Source organism: Fistularia commersonii, chromosome 15, assembly GCF_037954325.1.
Source record: "Fistularia commersonii isolate RoL2024-O1a breed Wild chromosome 15, RoL_Fcom_v1.0, whole genome shotgun sequence".
In the NCBI taxonomy this organism is placed as follows: domain Eukaryota; kingdom Metazoa; phylum Chordata; class Actinopteri; order Syngnathiformes; family Fistulariidae; genus Fistularia; species Fistularia commersonii.
The window spans coordinates 14492348-14520334 of record NC_141298.1 but is presented as its reverse complement, the minus strand read 5'-3'; the positions used below and the strand labels follow the sequence as shown (position 1 = coordinate 14520334).

Here is a 27987-nt window from a genome sequence, read left to right as displayed (position 1 = left end):
AAAATGGTGTACATGACAAATAAGCGACAGACACTTTTCACACAGATGTAATAGATGTAATTTTAATTGGTGTTCAAGACGTAATAGTTGCGTCAGCAGAAAGTGTAAAAGGAATAATAGTTGCATCAGCAAACAGTGTTATGACATAGGAGTTGTGGGAGGGGCAGGGAAGGATGGCTGAGAGATCCCTCACTAAGCAGGGGTTCCAGTAAGGCAAGGCTGCATTTAACAGGTGGGCTTTAACATAAAAAAAAAAAAAAAAAAATCAATCGGGATGATAACCAGTAAATCAGATTAAGCACACAAACTATCTGAGGAAAGAGACAAAAAAGATCTGGCGTTACCTCTTCTTCACACACCAAAAACGGGAAAAGGAAGCCGCGATCTACATTCCAGTAAAGGGTAGATAATCTTATACATATTCATGTATAAATGGATGCATATTCAGTTGTATATTCAGTTTTTATCATTTGACTAACCCTATAAAAAGAAACAGTAATAAATAAGTTGAAACTCAAGCATTCAATTATGCTATCTAGATGCAGGAGTGTCCCTGTTATATAAACTGCCCTGAACAGACTTTCACTTGTACTGCAAAGGAAAAAAAAAAGAAATAGCAGGGTTAGCTATTGTCCCACCACTCAAAATACAAGAATCTCTCAGCTTTCAGTCCCATGAATTCTCATACGGTTCCGCGAGTCCTGTTGACTCACAACCCTGACAACCTTCCATTGAGTTCACAGCTCTGCAGCTTTCTTATTATGAGAACTGTTGGTTGTTAAACTATGCACCTAAGGAACAGTATACCATCATAGCATATATATATTTTATATATATATATATATATATATATTTATATTTATATAGTACAATCAAGACTGAATTAGAAAAATACAGGTACAAAATGATTACATTCAAGAAGACAGTACTAGCACAAAAAGGTATTATAGTCATTTAGGTAACTAATATAGGAATTTCAACTTTATAGAAGCATTTTCTAGATAGAAAAAGTGAGGAGATGGGAGAAGACAGTATTATGGCTGTTTTTCTAGAGTGTGGATTTGTTGACTGGATTCTGACATATAATTATAGTTAAAATGCATAATTTCCATAGATTGGGTAAAAATTATGTTTACTTCAAAGACCATGATTATTTTGGTTTGGGTCATAAGGTGCAAATACTGTATATTAAAAGAGGCATTGAGTGGTGCCCTTTTGTTGCACATTGTTCCAACTCTAGGTTCAAATACCAAGGATATCCCGCTAGACACGCGGAAGGAATTGTGCTGACATTGTTACCTGAAGATTTACTCACCTAGAAAATGCAGTGCAACCATGAATCTAACTTTCATAAAAAGAAAGAAAGAAAGAAAGAAAGAAAGAAAGAATAAAAAGAGGATTTCCTTTTGAATATTTCATTCCCTTTTCTTTGGCAAATGTCAATAAACTCATTTGTTATAAGCAAATATATCTCTATTTTGGGGGAAGACAGTGTCTTTGTCTCTGCAAAGAATGACACTGATGTCCATCAGTGGAAGAACTATACAGTTGACTGCTCGGATGCTATCATTATTAATGTAACTTTCTCTCATATATGCAAAAATATATAAATACATATATAACTAGGATCATTGTAAAGCATACGGCGGTTCCCATAAAGTTAAAATGGAAATGTTTGCAGTTAGTTTGTGAGATTTTCATGGATAAACTTAAAAATGAACTATTAATTTGTAGCACATACTGCATTAATTGCAGACAAGGGCCCCACATTAGCTAAACATTATGACCATGTAATAATGCAAGATGGGGACAATACTCATAAATAATGAGCTCTCTAAAACCTATTCTTTTTTTTCAGTTCTATCATCAAGGGATGCACCGATTGGAAAAGTCCTAGGGGACATTCCAAGTTAAAGTGACATTTCATCAGCAATTTATTTTCCCTTATTCCCAACTTCAAACTTTGGAAACAAAGAAACCTTGACTGTTCTCGTCTTTGAACCATTTGATTAATTTCGAAAGTATAAAATATTCCAACTGTGAATATAACTTTCCTTTACTGACGAGCGTCACCTGCAGCCATCTGAGGATTTAATCTTTTCGATAGCTGTCACAAGGCCAATACTTACATGGGCGACAAATCGGTGCACCCCCTACTATTTCCAAAATCTCGACACATCTCAGAGAAGTGGTGATGCGATTGCAGTCGAACTCCCACCCCTGAAGGGGGTGAGACAAATTCATAGTATACAGATGGTGCAGTTTACCTCAGTGCCGGATTACTTCACATGGAAGCGGATTCATTTAGTCTATGATGTTGAAGGACAACAGTCTTAAAACAGTCAGGAAAATCTACTGATGTTCATAACATTGAACTAGTTCAAAGATCATTGTAAATGCACATACCTTAAAACCGAACGGAAAACAAAGATCCTTGACAGTCATGGACAAATTGAAAGTATGATCAGTTAAGTATTGGTCTACACAGGGGACTGAAGAGGCTGGTAAGTGAGGACGAGAAGGGGGTATTGCTGGGGGGGGACTTTATATTTCTCAGTTAACCTCCATTAGTCCATAACAGCTTTTTAGCCACTACCCACTCATGGGAAGACAACAGACCTGCAGCTTGAACTGCATCTTCATTACAGCCGATGAACCGTAAACAAAAGCATGGCCAAAAAAGCGGCGTAGAAATGGAATGCTTCTGACCGAAAAAAAAAAAAAAGGAAAAAAGAAACTTTAAAATATAAATACTAATAAAATCATTGATTACAAGTGACCTTTAAGTAGACCATTACTTAGCAGTGAAATCTCAAAAGGCCAATAGGAATACACACGGGATAGATCATGAAATGCCTTGTTTCCATTACTTGTGAGAGTAACTATAGCATCGCCTAGCCTGCTTTCGGAGACATTATATTGACATTATTTCTCGTGAAAAATGTTCCTCATTTTATGAGACATTTACAAAACTTTTTTTTTTTTCTCCATTCATAAGGACAAACTCCTGAACGTCTGAGGTGGAGCTCATGTCTGGCTTCGGCCACATCTTGAGGACATCAGAGACAGAATCAAGACAGATTCAAGACAGGCCAAGGCGTAACAACACTGTGCATGGTGGAGACAAGGCATTTTATCACCCTTTCAAGAGCAACTTTAGCTACAAATTAGTGCAGTGCAGTGTTCATAAACAAAGAAAACAAAACAAATGCCTATTCCATTAAATCATTTGCACACAAGGAATCTTCTAATTGCTACGAAAACTGCAAAAAGATCAAGTATTGAACAACAACTGCATTTACTCTATCGAAAAGGGACTTCAGGACTGTGATGGCGTTGAGCGAGAAGCTGGTTGAAAGCTTTGTGGTAACAAAGAGGGTCTTGGCGGGAGGGTTAAGGCTATATATGAATCACTTTCACGCAACCTCCCATTTACAAGAAGCAGTTTCTACGGTGACCTGTTGTCTCGTGAAATTTACTGGGACACAGTGAACCTACTAATTAAGGATAAACAGGACAGACAAACATCCTCAGCTATAAACTCTAGTTCCGATGCACAGGTCTACTCTTACACATTCAGCCTAACATGATTACTTGTAGCTACCACATACTGTTTTACAGCATATGTACACAACGTACATATCAAATACTCAACCGGTGGTTTTCTTCATTGTTTGGTCACACCAAAACTGAACCACAGGCCCGACAATAAGCGAGAAGTTGGTATGGAAGTATATCCATAGTGACCGTTTACCCTGGTTAACGTCATTTTGGGCTGAAGCTGGAAGGAGTAGAAGGAATGGGAGCTACACAAACACAGAGGTATTCTACTAGAGGTGGAGGGAACTCTTTAGTACGCATGTGTGTGGGTGTGTGTGTGTCTGTGTGTATGTGTGTGTGTGTTTGCGCACGAGAGGTAAAAAAGGTGACAGAGAGCCGTACTTGTCCATAAATCAAACCTACCTAAAATGCTATGTTTTATGTTGCAAGACTTGACCTCAATAATGGTCACTATTGGACAAAAGGGTAAACCCATGACAATCATCTCTAGAGGGAACCCATGCACTGGGGGACAGTGTGGTACGTCCACAGGCCCTAGCAGAGCATCTAAAGGGGTGAGAGGGGTTCAGAAAGGCATCATCTCTCTAACCACAGGAAGGCTTTAGGGAAAACACTGAGATAGTTAGGAGCAGGGAGGAAGAGGAGGAGGAGGAGCAAGGCAAGGAGAGAGGGTCTCTTTCCCCCCCCACCATGAACCCAAGCTAAATTCACAAAGCTTCCTGATCAAGTCTCCCTTCAGAGTGGGGCTGTCACTGAGGAAGGTGGAGCTCCACTGCCAGTGTCCATCTTGTAGCTTTCTTCGTTACAGCAGCATAGTTTCACTGGTCAGCGCAGGAGATGAGGACTGGAGTCTGGGCCAGTTCCTTCTTCTGACTCTCAGCCAAACCTCTCTGGCCTCTGTCACAGGACGTTTGAGAGGACGTTAGAGTTGTTTGAAACCAAAACTCGACTTTCATCTAAACTCTTTTGCCCGGGCGAGGCATTAGACCAATTGAATACCGCTTAATGGTATCAAGGCCATGGCCATCAGGTACCACAACATCAGCGGCACGCATGCATTAACCTTGAAATATTATTCGGAGAAAACTTCTATTTAAACCCAAATGCAACAGAACAATTTAGATAATCGGTGTGCGCTATTGTCTCGTGGCAGAGTCTTTAATGGATTTTGCATCGATGTCAGTGAAAATTATTTTATGACTGCAATTACATAGTACTCTCAGGTGCTTAGTACAGTTTTGATCCTGCAGTAATGGCGAATCACCACACCGGCTTGTACTAATGGAGCGTGTCTGGGATTTTCAGACTAATGGGGGCTACGTACGAGGTCGGGTATATAAGTGGTGTTTCAGTTTTGTTGGCTGGCGAAGTCTATTCAGGTTGGGCTAGAGGGGGGCTATTGTTTGGAAGAGCTAAACATCAGCGAGTCCCTACCTGTGAACGTTTTCCATGGCTGCCACCTCAGCGAGTGCTGCCAGGCTGAAGAAAGCAGGTAGCTCTTGTGGTACGGGGCTCTCCTTGGCCTCCTCTGGTCTGGGATTACTGTAGCACCCATTTTCATTGCATAAATTCAGTTGGGGTAATGGCTTCTTCTCCTGTTCCTGGTTCAGGTCCCTAATTTTGTCCTCTGCAGAACAGAAACTCATAAATATAACAATTCTGAGCTCATATTCTGTTGACAATTCAGCATAGTGTACGGACGTTCATGTTTTCTGTGAGTCCTTGTTTGAAAATGAAAACCTTTGTGATCTGTCTGACTCGGAATAAGGTGTGAATGTGAGAGCCACTGAAAGTGGATCAATCTCTGACAAAAAGTGCTACACATTACCATTTCTTTTAGCAGGATGACCAGAAGTACTCTGTAATTTATGTGCCAATAGCATAATAAAATCGATGTTAATTTTATCAGAGTCTTACTGATAAGGCTCAGTGATGCCTTCATTATGACTAGATTTGGAGGAATAGGTCATGCAAGGCTACAGATTTATCCTACTAAAATGTTGAATAAAAAAGAATAAAAACAAGCTTTTGTTTTCCTTTTCCCGGGTATCAATTCTTTAAGGCTTACATTTTCTCTATTCATTATCGGACTAACTAGATCCCAAAAAACACCAGGTCTGTTAAATCCTCTCAGCCATCTGGTGTTCTGGGGGTTAAATAACAATCACCGTGATTCCTCAATTCATTTTCTGCTTCCTGATGCAGATATTTGTAATTTTGAGTGGTGATATGAGGTGCCATGGAGCACTGCCAGACCCCTTAGGGAGTACCTTTGGATAAATTGTGGGCTGAGTTGAACACTTTAAAAAAGAGATTGTAGGCTACATAACTCACCCTCAACTGGAGACACACTGCCGTCAGCTGTGCGAACTAAGTGTGTGATCTTGGTCTTTCTTGCCTTCCTCTTCTGGCTACCTACTAGCATCTCCATACTTGTGGTGCCCTGGAAATCCGGGCATGTTATGGCAACAGGGGGACATGTTTTGGCTTTTGAAGCTGAAACCAACATGGCGGAGTCGTTCTGTCCCACTGCTGAGGAGAAAGAGCTCATCAAAACACAGTTCTCGAGATATCACCTGTGCGAGTAGGCAACGATTAAATGTACCCATATTATGATCCCAACTTCTTCAATAGATTTCACTGGGATACAAGATTAAAAAAATTCTCAAACCAATTGTTCATGATTTCTTCTAATGAAGTAAATATTGTGAAACATGAGTGTGATGCATTATTGAAAATGTTTTCATGGTGGCCAAGAGTATACATTTATTTTCTATTCTCATTTTATACTGATCTTGGTCAAGCTATTTATAGTGTTATTATCTACATTTGGTATCTCGAACATCAGGTTATAAAATCCTTCAGATGAGGGATAAAGCTGCTAAGCAACTGTTAGTTGTGTTGACAGGGAATTAATATCAGCATAATAAGCCCTGATTATTTATCTGTTCTCTAATACACAATCTAATCATATTCCATCACCGAGGCTGGTTTTATCATCTTCATTCACCTATTATGAATTTCCCTACTATGGGACTAATAAAGGAGTCTTATCTTATCCAAGCCGATGAGAGGAAAATATAACAAATCACTTAAAATCAAGGCAGTCATTTCCAGTATAAGGTAATTTTACTTTAATACTTTACATAGGCATGTTTCTGCACATGATGGACAACAGAGAGCTTAAGTGAAAGATAAATAGAGAACTGGTCTACTTTGGTACTTGCTGTAACTGCTTTTGCTTCCTATGTGAAAGGCTTCATTAATAACAGTTTAAGTGTGTGAAACAGCAACTGCTTGACATACAGATAATTTGTGACGCAACGCAGCCAACATGAACTAAACAGGCCGTTCTGTGGCAGTGAAAAACCATTATTTCTTTGCAAAAACAGGCTGCTGGTCTTCAGATCAATGCAGGCCAACCGTCACCGTCAAATGGAATGAAAAAGAAACATTGCAACTAAAGCACAAACATCAACATTCTAGTTCACCTTTTTCCACTGCACATGGTTTCTCCTTTGTGTGTTTGTGCTTCCTAACAATCTTGTGGAATGGAGTCTTTTTCAGTGATGGGGATGGTCCTAATAGAGCAAAAAAAGATAGAAAAAAAGGTGCATGGACATGCTATGTTATGGAAAACATGTTTGTTTTTTTTTGTTTGAACAAAAGACACAACTGGTCCTGAATAACATAAGTGTGAAGAGCAGGCACAGTGCAGCGCATGGATGAAATGAGAGGATATTGAAGCACTGGTTTTCAAAATTGATTTCTTCTCACCTTTGCCTGTTTTAGAAGCTTCGTCCTGGGGACTGGAGCTGTCACTCTTCTTCTTCTTAGCCACGGCAGCCCCCTTCTTATCAAAAGTCATTGGACTAAACTGTGGCAGACTGTTGAACTTCTTTTCAAACTCTTCCTCCAGTTTTCCCAGGCTGGCGAGTGAAATTCCGGGTTTTGAGAAGTTCAGAATATAATGAATTGTCAACACAACAAAATGAAACAGACTCCAAAGGTACTTATTTTCCTAAAAAGTCTCAAAAAAGGTATGAAAATCCTGGTTATTACTACTGAGCAAAGGTTACTAAGAAAAGTTAAGAGACCAGTTAAGAGTAGCCAACTGGAATGCAATGTAGCCAAATATATGCTAAAAACAGTGCATGGACCTCTGATGTAGGAAAAACAAATTGATTACATTTGAGATTGATGAATATCCACAGCAAACTTAGATAAAACTTAGATAAAGCAGTGTCACAACAGGATGTTAAAAAAACACTCCACAATCAATGCTGTATTTTGTCCTTTCATTGGAAATGGCCCTTTGTGGAACCAAAACATTTTCTCAACACTTTCCCTGTGTTGGGAAAGAATGATACATCATTGATTTAATTCAATGTTAGATTTTGGCTAAAAGATAAATATAACATTGCCATACCTCGTCAGTTATGTAGCAAAATATCAAATTTTTTTCCTCCTAACTCCTCCTTGAAATGAGGTAAAGTTATACTTAAAAGTGGCTATAAAGGGTTCAACAATATTGAAATGTTTTTTGATTATATATGAAAATGTTTGGAAATCACAGGCCAGTAGACGAGTGACAGCGACAGCCAATCGATCGGAGCATCGCCTGCGAACACATCACGGTGGATGCAATAACTCACCCCTGTGAAGACTCGTCTTTGGACTTGGATTTTTTCAGCTTCTTGGGGTTATTAGGTCCCATCTGAGAAACTGCCCAGCTGTCATCACTCCAGTTCGCGTCGTGATCCGAAGCACGAAAGGCACCTCTTTTACCTAGGTGTGCAGGTCAGATCATATTTTTTTTAAATTCCCTATCAGATCCAGGATGGTCAAATAATGGCCATCGGTTTGTGACACTTGCCTCTGTCTATATTGGCTCTCAGTGAAGTAAGCATTCCTTCAGAAACCAGGGTTTTATACAAGGCGCCTTTGCAACTCCTCTCTGATTTCCTGGATCCGCGGCTCTCCGTGTTGGGTTCTGGGTCCATCGGCCCCTCTTTCCCCTTTTCTTCCTCCTTGAGCTTTGTGGGTGGCAGCGTGCAGGGAGGTTTGGGAGGCTTGGGGGGCTCTGCCAGGTTAGCCTCCAGTTCTGTGCTTTCTATACTTTTTTCTTCAGTTTCCATCTTGGGACTGACGGCAGTCGTCTCTTGTCCCGTCTCCAGGTCGGAGGAGATGGGCTGTCCACACTTGCCATCGTCGTCTAACGCTTCCTGTTCTTTGACGGGAGTCTTGACTTTGAGCTTGCTCTTCTTTTTGACCAAACCAAAGCTTTCCCCAGCAGTACTGCTCTGGATCTTCTTCTTGGGCTTGTCCTCTAAGTCCTTCCAGATTCCTTTGGCCACGGCCTCAATCGTGCTGGAAACGATGTCGACTTTTGAGTCCGTGTGGTTACATTTCTTGATGATCTTTTTCACAGGACACGAGATCTCGTCGTTGTCGTTCGACTTGGCTATCTCTCGTTTCTTACTCTTCTTTTTGACACATGGAACTTGGCTGCCGAGTTGTGGGGGGATGGCATCAGAGGAGGTAGATGTGACAGAGGAAAGCGGAGGGGTTGGGGGTAAAGTTTGAGGGTTGGGCGGAGTGCCGTCAGGGTCTGCTTTCTCCTGCTCCTCCTTAATCAGAGGCTTGACTGTAGTTTGCTGAAGAGAGGGAGGTAAGGAGCTGTCCCCTGGCTGAGATTCAACCATGTCCATCTTTCCGGCTTCGGACGCTAAACACATCTTCACCGAGACAAAATGCCACATTATACATTTTCAAGGCATCCATTCAAAATATCCACAGACGTAAATAATGCTTTTAAGATTTGCAGCCCCTGCCAGCTTTCGAAACGGTCGAACCAAAAAGATTAGAATGCAGGTACAATTTGAATTCTGAGGAAAGCACTTTTTGTCAAAGCATCGGGAGGTGCAATGAATCTAGTATCTCTGCATTTAGGGCTATTATCCACACAGGACAGTTACCTGCTGAAAGCTCTATTACGTGTCAGTCAAACAGCATGAGCCGGTACGCCGCTTTAAAGAACCGATTGTATATTTGTTCGTAAAAACACGAGACATGCGGTGTAAGCATCGCAGGGGAGCGGCTGTCTGCAGACTTACTTCAGCAAGCTGGAAGAGAGCTGACTGCCTGCATGGTTTCACTTCAGATGCCACAGATACAGACGGCTGTCGAGAGAAAATACCATGATCTCTTATCAATTACGACAGTATTCCTAAGGTCTTCGGAAAATGTAACTGTTCTTTAATATTCAGTTCAGTGTAATACTTATTGTGTGTGTGTGTGTGTTTTTGTTTGTGTATATATATGTTACATAAGAGAAAGTAGTGTTGAGATATAGCTTTTATGGCCCAGTTATGGTTAAATCCAGAAAGTTAAATCTAGTCATACCTCCACCAGTGGAGAGCAAGCCGATGTCACCCTTCTGTCAGTGGTGTCAGGCACTCTGTTTGGTACTGTTCCAGATAGCATCTGTAGATTTATTGATATACATATATATATATATATGATATATATGCACACACAGACACCACATATATAATTACATAGGTATGTACATGCATACATTTATACAAACATTTATATACATATACATAAATACATACATACATACATACATATACAGTATGTATGCGCGCGCACACACACACACACACACACACACACACACACACACACACACACACACACATATATTTACACACATGTATTTAGCCCTTATGTGACTGCTCTGTCGCTCCGAACATCGTTTGCGTTCACATACCCATTTTCTTCTTTGTGAAATAACGTGCTTAATGTCTGTATTTCCAAACTACTGAAATCAAATAGTTGTAACTTAAGTCTATTTCACATAAAATGTCACAGTGATCTTAAGCTGTTTGCTGAGCAGTGTCCGTGACGGTCTTTCTGGTGCCCCTAACAATAGAAATGTAGCTGATTTTAACTCTCTTCATTTAACAGCGAAAATAGCCAATCGCAAACATTTTAACAAAATAAATGTGACACAGTATCTTGATCTAGTCAATAAATATTATAATCTGTTTTGAAAAATCTAGTGAATTAAAACACTTTAGATATAACTTTCTCATTTTTTTTTTGAAATCATGTGATCATTTGTTCCCCTAAATTCCAACAAATGTAGCCTTTGCATTTTCACCATGTTTCTAAACAAAAAAAAGTGCCCGTTTGCATGTGTGAATTGGGGAGGGGTTAAAGTAATTCAAATTACATATCACTACACGGATAGTGATATGTAATATCAAACATAAATGTTCAAACATTTACAAAGGATTGTGATAATATACCTTAAGTCTAAGTACCATCTGTCACCGTCTCTTGAGGGTGTATAAGATAAAACACAGTAGACTTTTTAAGAGGGGGAATGTAGTTCTAGGACGTACCTCATCCTTCTCATCTGGAAAGGAGCTCCCTTCCCTGACTGTGTCAGGCAAACTAGGTTTAGTGCTGGAAGGAATCTGGCGAGACAAGAACACTGGAGTTAAGACTTTTCCACCCAGGGGATGACAGAAAGGACCATCAAAAATATGGAAATTCCAAAGTTGATTTTTTTTTTTGTGGTTAAGAAACTGCGATTTGTGGTGTTTTGGTCTTTGGTGCACCCTAATGGAGAGCTGCTGCATTACAAGGATGCAGCCATCCAGTCACCAACCTCTCTGTTTGTGAGAGCGTGTTCCCCAGCTAGCAGCAGCATGCTAAGGCCTCCCATCTTTGTAGGATCTGGCAAAGAATGACAGTGATTAGCAAAGCAGCTCCGCAAGCTAAACAGCAGCAGCAGCAGCTTTCAGCTGATAATTCTGTCACTCACCTGCCATGGCAAAGTTCAACTGTGGCATGTTGTCAGTTTTGGGCATCTTTTTGGCAGTGGCGGAGTCTTTTGATGAGTTTGAAGAGAATGGCCAAACTTTTTTGCGCGGGTTACAAACGGCCTGGCATGGAGGGCTCTTGACTGGTTTGCTGGTGGTGGGACACCACTTGTAGCCTGGGTTTGCCTTCATAAATGCATCCTTGTACTGAAAACCAGAATAAATCAGGTCAACACTAAAGCGCCTTAAAGCTAAAAATATTTCCTGATCACATTGAAAACAACTGGGTAAATAAGAAATGATGTAAAGGTCTCCTCCAGCTAAGTTTAGCTACATACAAATGATCTGCATGTTTTTCTCTTTCAACAAAAAAGCTGGATGCAACATGTCTGGCCATTCAGTATGCGATTTTCTGCTGCCAAATCGCTTCCGTGTCAGCACGTAAGACCACAGCTGCCCTCAAACTATTTGCGCTGTCACAAATCCTGCTCATACGTGCCTTAAGGGTAAGGAAAACAACCACCTCGCAAAGTCTGTGCTTAGATCATTCTGTACAGAGAGGCCCGGTGAGGACAAGTGAAAGTGGTATTATCGGTAAACACTTAATTACAACTGGGTGGGCGGCGAGCAGTTAGATTAAAATGACAGTCGTGTAGCAGTTAAAGGACAACTAAACAACACGCCCCACATTCTGGCCATGTCAAGTATATTCAGAGGGAACCTGAGAGGTGATTCTGGGCCAATATAAACCGTCATTAAAAATAAAGTTGTCACATGATTGTTATCTATTTTCCCAAATCTGAGAAAATATGCTTGATCGTTGGAGAATAACTTATTTTTTTCAAGCCCCATATTTCATTTAATTAGGTTTTTTTCAACAACTGCTGACTTCATGTAGCCGGGTATCAAATGAAATCATATTTGAACTCAATGTGTGGCGATACATCGCAAACCAACCCTTCACTCATTCACATCAGTCTCGACAATGTGTGCTGGACAGTTTACTATCAAGTGAGTATTAATGGGAGATTAAAGCCTTTAATTGTACATTATTATTCATTTTGACTGGTGTAATGTAACACCCTGCCAGCTTAATCTGTATGTTTGTATTTGCTAGTGAACTTATTATTAGAGCCTTGTCATAGATCACACATACCCGTTCCAAAGGAGAAACACACAAGATTCATTCATTCATTCATGAATTAATTCATTATCTATACCACTAATCCTGCACTCGGCGTTGCAGTAGACCTGCAGTCTATCCTAGCTGTCACGGGACAAGAAGTTGCATTCACCCTGGACCGGCTGCCAGTCGATCGCAGGGCCACATATCGAGACATCCGACCACTCACGCTCTCATTCACACCTCTGACCAACTTAAGGCCTCCAATGAACCTTCTCCATGTTTCTGGACCGTTGGGACGCGCCACAACCCGGAGGAAATCTACCCAGACACGGGGAGATGAGCTATGCACAGAATTTAGGAAAGAGTCCCATCGAGCATGATGCTATTTAAAATCCTCCCAAATAAGAGAATTGATCATATCCACATTATTGTTTGGTAAAGAAATAACCCGCATTTACCCGTGCCTTTAATCCAGATTATCCACCTAGATCATTTTAACATTACTTTTATGGTGCCCATTTTGCCACAAATACTACAAAACCTTATAAAACCTTATGAAATTTCATTTCATAACAGTACACTACAATTTTTCCTTTATCATACTATTGTGCACTCCTTACCTCACTTGTTACTAAGAAACTTATAGTTTTATCACTTGTTTACTAAGACACTTAAGAGTTTCACTGAGACACTTTATAGTTTATAGTTTATTTTATTTCTAACTCTGCCTTTTCTTTTTATTATTTATTACTGTTATATTTTCCGTAACTCTGGCACAACAATTTCCTTCGGGATTGATAAAGTTGTTCTTATCTTATCTTATCTTATCTTATCTTATCTTAACTTATCTTAAAATTGTCAAAAATTGTGGCCTGTTGACTCAAAAGAACATTTTTATGGAAAGTCCCCATAGTAGGTGAGAGAAGCGGATGTCAACAACTGACTGGTCTGTTTCTAAGCAAATGTTTTCACATTTAGGGTTCAATTAGTCTCTTGAATATATTTGGAATTTTACAGAATAAAGTTATTTGAACATTTTCATGTTTATCCTGGGGTTGGGGTGAATTCTGACTGTAAGGGTGTTTACACGACATTCTAATTTGTAACCTTATTACACTTTTGTGGGGCTGGTTAAATGGATGGACAGTCAGGATTAAATATGTTTTGGATGAATGTATTCTGTCAGGTGTGTAATGCATTATGACTTACAGCCAAATAGATATTGTCATGTGGGGCGTGACTGCAAAAAGTACAATGGATATTTGTGCCCTAAATCTCTATTGCCCTCTTCTTGGCTTACAGCTTTATGATGTGTTAGTAGAGCATCACCCTTTTATCAATGTGTAAAAATGAAATGCAATGACACACTTTATTGCATCTGAGAAAAATAGGCTGCAAGATACATCACTTGGCTAGTAGCAGCTATCACACAACTGATAAAAAAAAAAAATTCGCCTGTCTGGGGTTGGCCATTGATGGATATTCCGGGCTCTGGTTGCTAAAGTGACCCTCTGCGTTATGGTTAGATTTCAAACCGTTAGGCCCAGCTTATAACTCATTCTTAATGACTGGTGATTCGTTTTTCATTACATCGCTTCGACGGATCCTGTCTACTCAGCTGAAGCCTGCTCAAGTCAAATCCGAGAGAAATCACAGTTATGGACAAGTCATGTATAGACACTGTTCTTTGTACATCTACATTCCGTCTGACTGTGACAGGCTGATAAGAAAAGTTGGTTTCCTTCGGCTGAAAGGCGATGAAAACAAGAAAAACCTCACAACCATCTTCATAAGATTTGAGCTTTACAACTGAACCAAAGTTTTCAAACTACAACCCGATTCGCAGCAGCTCAGCCAAATCAAATGTTTGTATTGGAAAAGGCAAGTAGTTAATAGACCTGAGTCTGACATCTAAGCGTAACCCTTCGTTTAGCATCAAATCTTCCCATATAATAGGCTAATGCTACTACTGAACGCCCACCAACGTTTTAAAAAAACAACACACAATATCTGAGGGATTGTTCACATTTCAACAACGTTCCCATGAGATTAAATGTTTTCAAAAAAACATCTGTGCTAAACTTGCAATTCCTTGAGAACATTCTTCGCTCATATGCGTGTGATGCTATCAGAATGTTAAATTTTAATGCATCCCTATTGTTATGTTTTATGCATGAGCTTTTAGCCTGTTGTTTTAATGATAAGAGGGATTTTCCTCTGTCTTTGTATTTTCCTTGTGACTTCCCTAAGCAGAAATAAAGACTTTTGAAAGAGTTTCACCAAACTAGGAAATAATTTGCGCAGGAACACAGACTACATCCCTGCTTGGTTACAAAGTAGAAGCGTTTATCAAAGACGATCGCTCACCTCCTTTGCCATGTCTGTGTATTTCTGCTTCTCTTTGGGCTCCAACACGGCCCACCAGTCGGCCAGGATCTTGGTGGCTCCACGGTTGTCTAGGCGAGGATGTTCCTGTCGCACCAGAGAACGGTGGCGTTTACAGAAGAGGAGGAAGGCGTTCATTGGCCGACGAGCTCGCTGTTCATTGGAGTCCTCTTCTGCTTCCTCTGCCGTGCTTCCACATTGCGCCTGGGACACCTGGTCCTGCTCACACAGCAGTGGCTGCTGATAAAAAAAAGTCAGAGGATCTTAGCGGCTGTATTTGCTGTCCTTTCTAAAATGATGATAAAACTCCTGTACAACACCTGGATAGCTGTCGGGAACATAAGACACGCTCACCTTTTCCAGGTCCTCCTCATCCTCCTCTTCTTCCTCCTCAGAAAAATCCAAAGCTTTTTTGGAGAGAAGGGGGTGCCACTGTAGGCATTTGCGTTTTGGGCGCTTGCCAGTGACCTCCCCAGCAACAGTTGGCTCCTTACCCCTTTCTCCTCCTTTCATGGTACTGCCACACCTAAAAGACATCAGATGTGCAAAGCATAAGAGCAGAAATATTTTTTTGAATGGACCGAAGAGCTGCCGCCAAGGCAGTTTGCAAAAGTTATAGCCATTACATGACCCGAAAACTGACCTGCATAATGCATCGTAATTGAGCTTTTGCTGTCACTGCAAATTGTTTACCATAATTTGTGTAATACCGCAATGGAACAAAAAAAAAAAAAAAGAATCTAAGAAATAAAGAAATAAATGTTAAAAATATAGATTTATTTTCCCCAACTAACTATTGTTCATGCCTTTTTTTAACCCTTAAAAAATACTAAACATGAAAAAAAAGAGATGAAAATCAAATTTTAAAAATTTGTGTATGACAAATTTTACCTCTGGTGATCCAAGTCAAGCTATGACCATCGAAATGATTACAAGTCTTCATTTAAGTTCACGTTATTTAAAAACAACAACAACATAAAATGCTTTTACCGGCACTGCCATTGTTTTAAAACAGTTCAGTATGGTATACATAAATAAATAAGTACAGTTATTGTGCAGAAATTTTCTTTAAAATGTATAACCTCTGTGCTTATTACGTCCGTTTACAGTAAATGTATATATAATTTTCACCTGGTTGTTTGCACGCTGGCTTTGATAAATTTGTGTTACTGAAAATACAGTCTGTCTGAGATGATTCTGAGATGTGTGTTTAAAATGTATCTTGGCTGTATGTATTGTCATGATGTGGACGCTAAATGACAGTGCGTTGGTTTGGAAAAGGAAGAGACCGTCTGCTGTTGTGGTTTGCACCCTGGGCTCTTGTCATTTTGGGCTGCTTTTCACACACAACTTGAAGGTGGATGCAAATATTTGTAAGAAAGACGTAGATTTAACTCAAAATATTCACTTTTATGTGTTTAAAACGCTCCCAAAACACCAGACGTCACTTAACCACTTTATGATATTGTGTTACTTTCTCAACTGGGAGAATTACAGGCATCCTGGAATTCTTATCTGCTTAAAGTCACTGTTTCGGATGGCTAGGTGTTAATAACATATCGTTAAATGAGTATTTTTACCCCCCCAAAAAAACCAAAACAACAACATTGCATATCTTCAGAGTATACCGTGCTCTGAAAAATTCCATTGTGGGCCAATAACAGAAAATGGAATTGGGCAATTTTTTAGGTAAAGTTATGATTTTTTTTTCTTCAAAAAGTAATAAGCGCAAGAGGTACATTCTGGAAGTTTGAACAGGGACAGTTTGTTTACTGTTTGCTTGCTTACTTGATTGATTGATTGATTGATTGATTGATTGATTGGTTGTTTGATGGTTTGCCAGACAATGTTTCACAATTCTTTAAGACCACAAATACCGAAAGGAGGACAGTTGTGTGAGTGTCAGAGGTAATTACTTTGCACAATGGCTGACAGGTGCAAAATAAATTATTACTGGTTGTTTTATGGCTCTCAAAAAGGCAAACGAAAACAGCACGTTGGCACTCAGGCAAAACCTAAACTGCCACTCTGCACAAGACACAGGTTTCCTGTCAGATTATCTCCCAGACAGAATAAACAAACAAAACCTATCCAAGTGGATTTTGTTGCCTAAACCTATATCAACAACTAAACATATTTCAGATAATAAAAAAAGTTTACAAAAAAAGTTACATGTAGGATTCGATTTCTTAAGACGACGATTCTTTGTGCATTTCAGGCACACCGTGAACGACTGGACTTTTGTCATTATTTATACTTCTGTCTACTAACCAAAAGCCTTCCTGGTCCTGTTTGAAATGCTGGAATTTTGTGGAATTGAATCATCCCTATATAAATTAAGACGCCAATCCAGAAAGTCTGCTGCATCAAACATCCCAGCTATTTCTAATCACCAGTGATAACTTGACTTCCTGTGCAAGCTATATTGAAATATTCATTTTTAGACAATGTTTTATACTCTTTCATAGTTTCCTTGTTAAGATAAGGTGTTTCTCCTGAATAAAATGAAATCCAAACGCCTCCCTTCTTTGACTTTGTATTCTTTTTTCATCCCTGAATGAAATTATGAGGAAGATCGTGCTACGTTTCGTGAATGCTCCTGAAAAAAAAAAATTGACTATGCCTATGGTGAAAAAAGGATTACAGATAGGAGAAAGGACAAGACTGATTAGTTAATTATTAAAAAAATTATATCAAAGATATATAGAGATTACAGAGCAAAACCAGGCTTCCAGTGTGCTGTTGCTATTAATCAGTAGGCAGTAAGATCTTGTTACTTTCCTGTTAAAACAAGCGCTCCTAAACAAGCATGTTCCCTATCTTGTCAGAGTTTTCTTTGGCATGATGTCTTTGTGAGGACGGTAATAGTAAGATTTTTGATGCTGAAAATTGCTGCAGGCCAATATATCCAATAGTTACGCAACAGATTTTTTGCGGTAAAGGTAGCACAAAGAACCGTGCTGAATTACCTATCTTTTTCCCTGTAATCACGGTACGACAGGTGGTTGGAGATTTTTTTTCTCTCTGATAATCAAGTTTTTAACTATTTAAGACTTTTTTGAAGACACTGAGACAAATTACTGACAAATTATTCAGAAACCAAAGATTAGAATCAGGTACCTTAAGTGAAAGCTCTCAGAGGGATTGGGGTTGATTTGATGTTTATACTCTAAGTACAGATTCCTTTACCTGCTCTTTGAGTATTCCCTGACTCCCAGTCCAGATTAAATACCACAATACCATCATAGAAGTACCAAACTAATAAGAGACTTCATTATTTTTTCACATGAACCAAGCGGCATCAGGCTTGTTCTGCTATACCCTATCTATAAAACAATACAACTGCATAAAATATAAATATAGCACCAGAATCCCACCGGTGTGCAAATGTGTTTGAATAATTACAAGTAGGAATGAGCAACTTGCTAAAAGATCAGCTTGATTAGCTTCATCATCCTGGTACATCAAACTTTCGGCATCGGTATTTGAACAATACTGGACATTGGTATGGATTGACCAATGCATTCCCAGTTTGGGGAAAAAAAAAAAAAAAAAGTTTTGTTGAACAGAAAAAAGCATTAAGCATTAAGACAGGGCCAGTTTAACTTGAGCTGCATGAGCATGCAAGGAGTTCAGAGAAATTACACGGCATACATCTTTAGCGTCCTAACTAGACTTGTGCAAATTGCCTCTTCTTGCAATCTAGGTTGAACAAAACACCCAAATGTTTTACCGAAGTCTGTTACATCTGGACCTGATGCTGGTACTGGAGAAAAAGGCTGACAGGTGTGCTGCATAATTATGAAATACTGTGTGTTTTTTGCTGGGTGATTCAACACTCCACATGTGCGAAAACTCCGCTTTGAGTCATATGAATTAGAGTGGAAAACGCTAGTTTCAGCAATTCCATCAAATCTTTGTGTAACTCCTGAATTATTAGGTCCCCAAGTTTTCGAGTGCACAATGACATTGAGCCAATAAATTCAGCGAGCATCCAGACTGCAGGTAAAATATCACTCCTGGTGATTGTGCTATGATTGTGCAATGCTATGTTTATAGTTTTGATGTTTTGTGGATGTTATTTAACTTGTTGGTTCTTTGTTTTGGTAAAATAGCAATTGGCAAGTGAGCCAAAAAGGTTATTTTGGACCCTCACTATTATGACTTTTGCTTTTTAAATAAAGAATTCAAACCAATAACCATACATACTACAAAAATTCGTAATGTTTGTTTCGAACAGAAAACAATGGTTTTAATATTATTTGGGGCCAAATCACGGTTGCTCATTGGCTCAATGCAGAGACGAAGAACTTATTCTTGCATGCATGATGTTTCGAGCAAAAACTAGGCTCTTCCTCAGATGCTTACCGGAGATATGTATACATTTTTTGAGTTACATGCAAAATAAATCATCTTTTTCTTTTTGGAGCATTTTTGATGTGCAGATTTTTTTTCTCAAAACTTTACTAAGTTGATTTTTTTTTTTTTCATCCAGCACCCATCCCAAACTGGGTAGCGGATATGTGTGTGTGTGTGTGTGTGTGTGTGTGTGTGTGTGTGTGTGTTTTTCTGCACAGCTACCAATGAAAGAGCCCAAAACCATTGTGAGCAACTTGCAAATAGGCTTGTGTGACACCATTCAATGTTAATTTTTGATGTAATTCAGATAACGGAGGCTGACAATGAGCGAATAATAATGGGGTCAATAAATTTTGAAGAGTTGTTACCTTCATAAGTGGACTACTCCCAACTCTTGTCAACTAGTTTCCATCACATTATTATTGTACATCTCTGCGGAGGAGTATATCAGGCTGCAGTACTGGACCACAGACACGCATGTCCTTCGACTTATCTTATTATCGCAGGTTAAATACAGTCACACGAATCAAACTTGAAAGCCATTTCACGTCAGTATGATGCAAAAGTGCAGTGTGAAGAAAACTGAAAATTTGCACAGGAATTTGCCTTTTCACAGTCTTGTGTGATGAGTACAGGTAAATTATAAGCATTACCAGATTGTGAATTTGTAAAATGTTTAATGAGGTTACCGTAGATATTGCTACTGTCGCTATACACATAAAATCAGGAAGAAAGTCTACATTTGAACATTACCACACAACAAATTTGACTACAAAGTGAATGTAATAAAGAGCAATTAGCTCAGTTGCGTGAATATTGGCAGCGTTTTATTGTCCTTGAATTCATTGTTGGATTATCAGCAAACCAGTTCCTACTATATTAAGGTTGCTTATTTTAGAAAACAAGTCAATTATCACTGATTAGCTCAAACTACGATGTGAATAGTAATAGAAGGATTCGATGGATGAATGCTGTCTTTCTACAGGTAAAAAAAGAAAAAAAGAAAAAAAAAATCAGTGAAATCTGGGTCCTTCCCAAAAATCTAGCCGCAGTGGCAACGTCCAGTTAAAAATTATGAGTATTAATCCGAGTAAGAACCTACAACTGAAACATCCTTTACTTTCTGCTCGATTTCCGGGACAATAGTTCACGCTTAGCGTGAAACAGCTCTTTATGAAGTTCCCTTCAAATCGAATCTTTGTAATATACTGTATTTCACTTGCAATTACCGAGCCGTTCAGTTCTGCAATTTTGTCTGATTACCTCTACCAACTAAACAGACTCTGGTAGCTGCTAAATAAAATGACATTAATTATCACATCAACCAGTAACATTCCATGTTCCTCAGATGTCAGGATTTTGAAGAAGCACACAAGAACCTTCTGATCTTTACTACGGTGGCAATTTTGTTTTGTTTGATCATCTATGTAGTAAGGTACAAGTTACAAGTATCCAACTCCCTGAAAACAATTTTCAAATGTTTTCAATTGAAAAGCAGTATTCTATTAGAAAATAGAAGAAAATGAGGGTCATACCTTCATCCCGCCTCACTGAGGAAAGTATTAGGTAATGATTTGTATGCCGAATGACCAAATGAAAGATCAGCAAATTTGCTGGCAAAAGGTTTAATAGTCCGTATTGTACAGATATAATTCCCTGAGAATAGACACACAAAACGTCAGTGAAGAAGGATGAAAACCAGCCTGCCTGACGCCACTGATACAGTCAATTAGAACAAGCTTAGGTTAATGAGGGTCGATAATACCCTTATCAATCTCTGTCAGAAGCCTCCCACTGTTCCAGATTTTTTGAATTGCTCTTATACTTAGCGGAAATTTGTATAATAACTTATGTGACTGCTCATACATAAATATTTACAATAATGTTAATTATTTACCTCACGCAAATAAAACCAACACTGCGCTGAGGGCATAACTAAGCAGACTTGGAATACACCCAAGAAACACGCGTCTGACTTTGGACATTTCTAAGGGAGAAAAACGGACTGCACTTCACTGAAGGGACGCTGAAACGCCTTCATTTCGAAAGCAGGATCGAGGAGGCAATGTATTGAACCAGAGACACTGGCACATATTACTGATGGAAAGGAGAAAAGAATTCAGAATAAATCTGAACCCTGACTCAAACATTTTCACATGGAAGAACATCTTGAATTTCATATTTTATTCTATCAAAACATCACTCAATTCAGATTTATTAATAAAAAAATCTTGAACTCTAGACAAACTAATCTTGTCAATAGTAATCATACTGCTGCTACATGGTGATAAGTGGTGCGATATAATCAGCTGAAAACTGCAATTTTGGTATTTTCAATTATAATAAACACAGCAGAGTTCTGACTCTTTGCTTTTTAGAAATCATTTTAAAACACACAGCCCAGTGCATCAAAATTCCCACAGTGCAAGAAAATCTACAATATAAAAAACGTTTTTGTAATATTAGCATATTAATATTTTTCCTCATCCCAAGGTATATGATGAAAAAGTAAAAATGAAATAAATAAGTTATAATTCCCCCGGCATGTTTATGTGATAATGAAAGCCCCTAACAAAGTCACTATTGTATTAGACTATGTATAGTGCTTCAAAGAGGTTCAATACCAGTCACTGTAAATGCAGCTGAAACTACAGTCAGTTTCAGAAGTCGCTTATAAAAGTTTCTAACTTGCATTGAGGACAGCAAAAAAATGACGCATTTAGCTATATTTTCTTAAATATATGTATATCAGTCAATGGAGGAACACAGTATCTAGGTATGGGAGCATTACAGAATATATTCTGTAGCTCTCCACACATTTGTATCTGCTAAATTGAAAGGAATAAGTTGGTGCACCTTGTCTCTTTCGGCCCTTGTTACAGGTGTGTAAAGAGATGACGGATGAAATATGCAATTCACCGATGAATGACTGAATGACCGCGGTCCCCTGAGCGAAGCAGGCGTGTATAAGTGGAATACTTACTGGGAGGAAAAAACTATGGAAATGCTGTATGAGTGATGAGGATGAATCTGCCACGGCCTTTGTCATGCAATGACGATGACCTATAAAAACACAAGACATCGCTCTCAGTCAAGGCTGTCATCACTTTTCCCTGCAACACGGAGAAATGTGTGCAAAGCAACTTTTTTTTTTTTTTTTTGCACGGCAAGTGACGCTGCACAACGCAACGACAACTGCAACAACTACGGTGGGACATTTTGTCTGATCCGATGACTGATCGGTCTGACGGTGCAGCCGATCCGCCCTGGTGGCCAAAACCAAAATACATGCAGGCCGAAACCCTGCGACCGCTGGACGCATTTTCACCCCTCCGACCCCGGACGGAGCAGGTCCGGGAGCCCCGGGAAGGAGGGGGGTCGATCGGCTGCACGGGAGGGGAAAGGAGGGGGGGTCAGCTGGTTCTCAGGTAAACCTCCTGATGCCCGTTCACACACAGGCAAGTCCCGAGGACCCCCCCACCCTCACTCAATAACGCCACCGAATGTGTGTGTGCGTGTGTGTCTCTCTCTATGTGTGTGTGTGTGTGGTGTGTGTGTGTAAGCCCCCCCCTACCTATTAGCGCACATTTTCATCTCCGTGCAAAATGTCGATCGGGGCTCTGACAAGACGGACGAGCCGGACGAGAGTCCATCTTGCTTCGGGTCGGAGGAGGAAAAAAAAATTAAAATAAATAAAAACAAGATTAAAAAATAAAAAATAACGAGTGTGCGGTGCGGAAGCGTATTCACTCCTGTCAAACTCTCCGATGACAATGTCGTCGAAATCCCCCCCCACCCCCCGATCCCCTACCACCCCCCACTCGTGAAGGAGGAGGAGGAGGGGGAAACATCCACGCTGATTAATTAAACCGGGGGTTTTCTGTCCCGGCACACGCATCCGTGGGCAATGTTTGCCCGGGCAGCGGCTCCCATTTCCTAGCGCCGTTACCGGGAATACCAAAAAAAGTAGCTAGTTAGCCCGCTAGCTAAGAGTGTGTGCTAACTGGACGTGTCGCGGTTTTCGCATACAATGGTTTCCAGGAGGAGCGGTGGAAGGGGAAGAAGGGAGCGGGGGAAGGAGGCTGGGGGGGCGGAGGCTCCTTCCACGGCCGCCGGGAGGGGAGTCACGGACGGACCGCGACGGGAAGCAGCCCCGGTCGGCTGACACACATCGAGGCTAAGCGTCTGATGCAGCGGAGAGGAGGAGGAGAGGAGGAGGAGGAGGGGAAGGAGGGGGGGGGAAGTTATACCACCTCACTGAGAAACAGTTGCTTTGCTATTTATTTTCATTCACATCGGCGGGCGCCGCCGACGACGACGCCGGGTATCAGTGGACCGTCGGCGGGGAGCAGACACGTCCAGGGGCGGGTGGGGGGGTGGAAAGCAGGAGAGGGGGAAGCCAAGCCAGCGGGCAGACATCATGTCCAAAGCGGCGATAATAACATTTTTTTCAGAGTGACTGACTGAGAGCTTGCGAAAATAGCGAGCGGGTTTCGACGGGGGATCGATAAAAGCCCAAGTTCTCTGTCATGAACATCCCCCGCGGTGAGCGGACGTACCTCGGATGCGCTGCTCAGGTGCCGCGGGGGCCGCTCATCGCCGGAGCCGTCCACCTTTTCAACTTATTGACACATCATAACAGTTCGGCACTGGCTGTTCGAGACACGAGTCGCGTCAAGCTGGCGTCGACGACACGCTGTCAAAGCGGAAGCGCCGCGCTTTGTCACCAAATTAAGAGTCGAAGGGGTCCCCGAGTTAAGCGCCACGAAAACTTTCCCGGTCGATTAATTACATGCATAAGCACGATTTCTTTTAGGGCAATCGAGGTAATGAAAAAAATAAAGAGTTTAATAATGGCTCAGATTTCTGAAAATATAACTTAAGCCTAAGAACAGCCACTTTAGTTTACCCTCCTTAATTTATAACAGTTAGTATTTCCTTCTTGAGTAGTATTTATTACCTACTAAAATTATTACCGTGCGATAATAAACTTACAGTCAACATTGTTTTTGTCTCTGAAAGCGCGCTCCCATACTGTTGTGTGTATTCACATTGTCTCGTGTTATTGGCAGTTATTGTTATTGGTGTCCGTTTTGTGTGACGGCAGTGTACAAAGTAAAAATGTCATTGCGCTGACAAAATTCGATGACAATAAAAAGAGGAGTAAAAGAAAGACTTACGCAGTTCTGGCTCACAAAGAGTTAAAAATTATCATTTCAAAGTAGCAATAGACATGAAGCTACATATGTTTTCAATGCAAATATGTTTCAAGTCAACAGTGCACCTTGTGATAAAAGAGTATCAGCTAGAAGGAAAGGAAAGGTGTACAAGTCAATGACAAGGTTTAGTCTGGTTAAGAGACAGCGGCATTGCAGAAAAGACAGGAAGCAGAGCTGGAGGAAGCACAGATGAAGATGTTGATGTGTTCTTTGGAAGTGACAAGGATGGACAGGATCAGGGATGAGTCCATCAGAGGGACAGCACATGTTAGACGCTTTGGAGAGAAGGTAAGAGAAGCCAGGCTGAGATGGTCTTGTCATGTATGGAGGAGGGATGGTGCATATTTTGTAGAAGGATGCTGAGGTTGGAGCTGCCAGGCAGGAGGAGAAGAGGAAGACCAAAGAGAAGATTTATGGCGGGAAAGAAAGAGGACGTGAAGTTAGTTGGTGTGAGAGAAGAGGTTTCAGAGAACAGGGTGAGATGGAGGAGGTTGATTCGCTCTGGTCACCCCTGAAGGGAGCAGTCAAAATGAAAAGAAGAAGAAGCGCGTATTTTGCATGTAGTATCGTTCGCTCGTTGAACCAAAAGTCTGAAGAAGTTTACAAACTGAAAAAATGCATGGAAAAGTTGGCTTTTTTTCCTGAGAGGAAACTATAAGTGCACTCAAAGTTAAGGTTTCTCTGCTATTTTCAAATAAGTTCAGGCGTTCTAGGACGAATTTCCCCTTCGTAATGATTCAAGAATAAATATGACAGTGCAGCAAATTGCCACTGTGACCAAAAAATAAGAATACATAGCTTCGAGATAAAACTGACACCAGTATCTGAACAGTGGCCTTTCAAATATATTTGCCAATATAAGTAGAGTGCAACTATTGCAGATGGAAAGTAAAGCAAAATTACTCATGTAGAATGAAACAAGTTATAGTAAGATGTGAAGATTGTAACAATCAGGCCTTAGTTTTGTTTTGTTTTATTGAAACTACAATTTAAAAGCTACATAATATCAATGTCAGCTCGAGTCTTAGATTCACACCGAATTGTTGTTTTGACATGAAATGTGTGGACATTTCTCCTTTTTGGAAACTTCATTAGGTAGTTTATTATTTTGAATGTGGTAGGAGCTGTGTGGATCGAAGAGAAAACTCTTAAGGTGTAAAATATTAAATGTGTGTCATTAATTCTTAAAGGCTCGAAGAGTAAAGTTATAAAAGTGTCTGCTGCTCCATCTGCGAGTTGCTGTAAAGAAAGTCCAAATTTGACGTCACTTGACTTTAAGAGTTAAGAAATTGGGCTAGAGCTTTGTAGAGACAGTTAAGATTTCTGCAAAAAACACTGTTTTTCTGAAAACAGAGACGTCTCTTTTTTTCCGTTTCTTTTAAGAGAGCTAGATAAATGGTAAGTGGCAAAGCTGCAAAACAGAGTCAGCGTTGGCACTGCTGTCACCACCTGTGCAACGGGCACATCGTGGAGTAAACTGTCAAATCAGGAGAACCCATCCTGAGCTTTTCTCATCTTTTGATGAAGGATATACAACTGAATGTGTCAGTGTCAAGTGTCAAGTGTTTTGGTCAAACTTTGACCTTAATCCATTTCTCAAAAGCAGCGTATTTTTTTGCAATATAACGTGAATTTGACATTCTTGTTTTGGCTTTGACGTGAAAGTCTGAATTGTCGAGGGAAAAAAAAGCATCTGGTGGGATTTCTGTCCGGGTTTGTCCGCACATCACCACGGAAAGTACGGCTATTTTCAAGCAATTGTATCGTTTACAATGCACGTATGTGATTTGTCACCTTGTGAATTTTCTCTTGGAGGCTGTCTATTCCTGAGCCAACAATCCCATTTGCTCAAAATCTTGCTTTATTTATTTTACAACAAATTCAAAGTGCAGTCGGTGGATTTAGGAATTGCGCAGACTTCCAAAACAACTTGCAAGAATATGACGTTCCGCTAACGTTCCGCACATCTGCACCATTTTGCAAAAATGTGTGACTATCTCTGGCCTGACTGACTCTTCACTTTTCTGTCATCATTCTCAAAAAAGTCCACCGTAAGTCGATGCGGCATCAGCAATTGGTGCTGATTGCCAGCAAGATTCTCAATCTGCCAGAAAACTTCTTCTTCCCTCTCCTCTAAGCTTTTCCCTTCATGTGTCGCCACAGCAAGTCAACCTTTTTCATCAAACCCCATTCTCTGCATCCTTCTCTCTCACACCAACTAACATCATATCCTTTTTCACTACATCCATAACTCCTCTCTTTGCCTGGCAGCTCCAATTCCAGCATCCGTCTACCAATATAAAGAACGAAAAGTTTTTCTCCACTCCGGCGCATCGTGCGGCGCAAACCTCCCATCCCCAAATGAGTGATTACAGCATATTTATAACCACAGTGACACCAAGCAGGGAAGAAAGTAAACCAAAAAAACAGATTTAGATTGGGTTACTATGTTGATGTGTGAGATATACGAGCTTTTACCATTCTTCGATTTTACATAATCTGTGACACAGCAGGTTTAATCGGCTGTCAGTGGGACTAGGAACTACTTAGTAAACAGTATTGTTTTGTAATCCAGACCGGAAGTCCAGTTGTTTGTGCTCTGCGCTAATTGACAGAGGTACCGAAACGCAGCACTTCGCTTGGTGATGAACGTTACCGTTGGCAAAAGCGAAACACTGGCGAGCTCGTCGCGCGGAATCAAAAACAAAACACACACGTCCTGCCATAAACACACACTTGTTCAGTCACGCAATGTGTTAGAAAACACACTTTCGGTTTTCCTCGCGGTGGGAGAGAATTCTCATCTCAGCTATATCCCCTCCCCTCCCCCGGTTTGCAAAGTGCTCTCACCCAGACTGGCCTGCACTCGCTAACATCACCTCCCCCTGACTTAACTTTATCTCCGGGGACCGTTTTCGTGACAAAGGTCGGCCGAGAGATGCAGGACTCGTCGCAAAGGCGCCGTATCGACTCGCAAATCGCCGCTTGCGATCTATTATCAGTTCAGTGACTACTTGTTAGGAGCTTCCTGGGTGTCCGTGCGCGTGATAGCGGGGTTGGAAGATGTCGATTTACACAACACGGTGTGAACGGCGACTCAACGGCACGTACCTGTCCAGAAAAGACGCCGCGGACGACGGGCTTACGGTTGAAATCCGCTTTAAAGGGTTTTCGCTGTGAAATTATCAACAGTTTTTTTCCCCCAGCATACTGTACACACAGAACAAACCCGCCCCCTTCATGTACGGCCGGACGTGATTGGATGGACCTCGTGACAGACGGCGGAGCTCCACCAATGAGAGGCCGCGTTATATTATAGCGATTGAAAGATTCGTGGAACGTCCTTATGCCAAATGATCGTGACGCGTGCGGTGCGTTCAGCGACACACAATTCAACTTGGCGATCGAAACGAGCACGCCGTGTGACTTCCTCGTATCCCACGGTGTATTTCAAACCCGTGGATTCGTCTCGTTCAATTCCACGGCGAAGGGTTTCCCC

General features: G+C 40.6%; 1 protein-coding gene across 6 annotated transcripts; it reads right to left on the bottom strand.

The window, feature by feature from the left end:
* Positions 1–42: 42 nt before the first annotated feature.
* bbx (BBX high mobility group box domain containing) lies at positions 43–27717 on the bottom strand. 6 transcript variants are annotated; one of them, XM_086160832.1, is made up of 17 exons: positions 23829–23889; positions 22844–22926; positions 22253–22332; positions 15265–15436; positions 14893–15150; positions 11402–11606; positions 11246–11313; positions 10977–11051; positions 9967–10047; positions 9678–9743; positions 8438–9299; positions 8217–8349; positions 7339–7490; positions 7053–7142; positions 5896–6093; positions 4996–5188; positions 43–4458 (listed from the first exon to the last, which is right to left on the bottom strand). In XM_086160832.1, exons 4-17 carry the CDS (start codon positions 15421–15423, stop codon positions 4380–4382), a joined length of 2619 nt encoding a protein of 872 aa, XP_086016958.1. In that variant the 5' UTR covers positions 15424–15436; positions 22253–22332; positions 22844–22926; positions 23829–23889; the 3' UTR covers positions 43–4379. The 6 variants fall into 6 exon arrangements, with proteins under 6 accessions (XP_086016958.1, XP_086016957.1, XP_086016960.1 ...); XM_086160831.1 differs by lacking the exon at positions 22844–22926 and having other exon boundaries at positions 23829–23948; XM_086160834.1 differs by lacking the exon at positions 22844–22926 and having other exon boundaries at positions 5896–6090; positions 23829–23948.
* Positions 27718–27987: the final 270 nt, after the last annotated feature.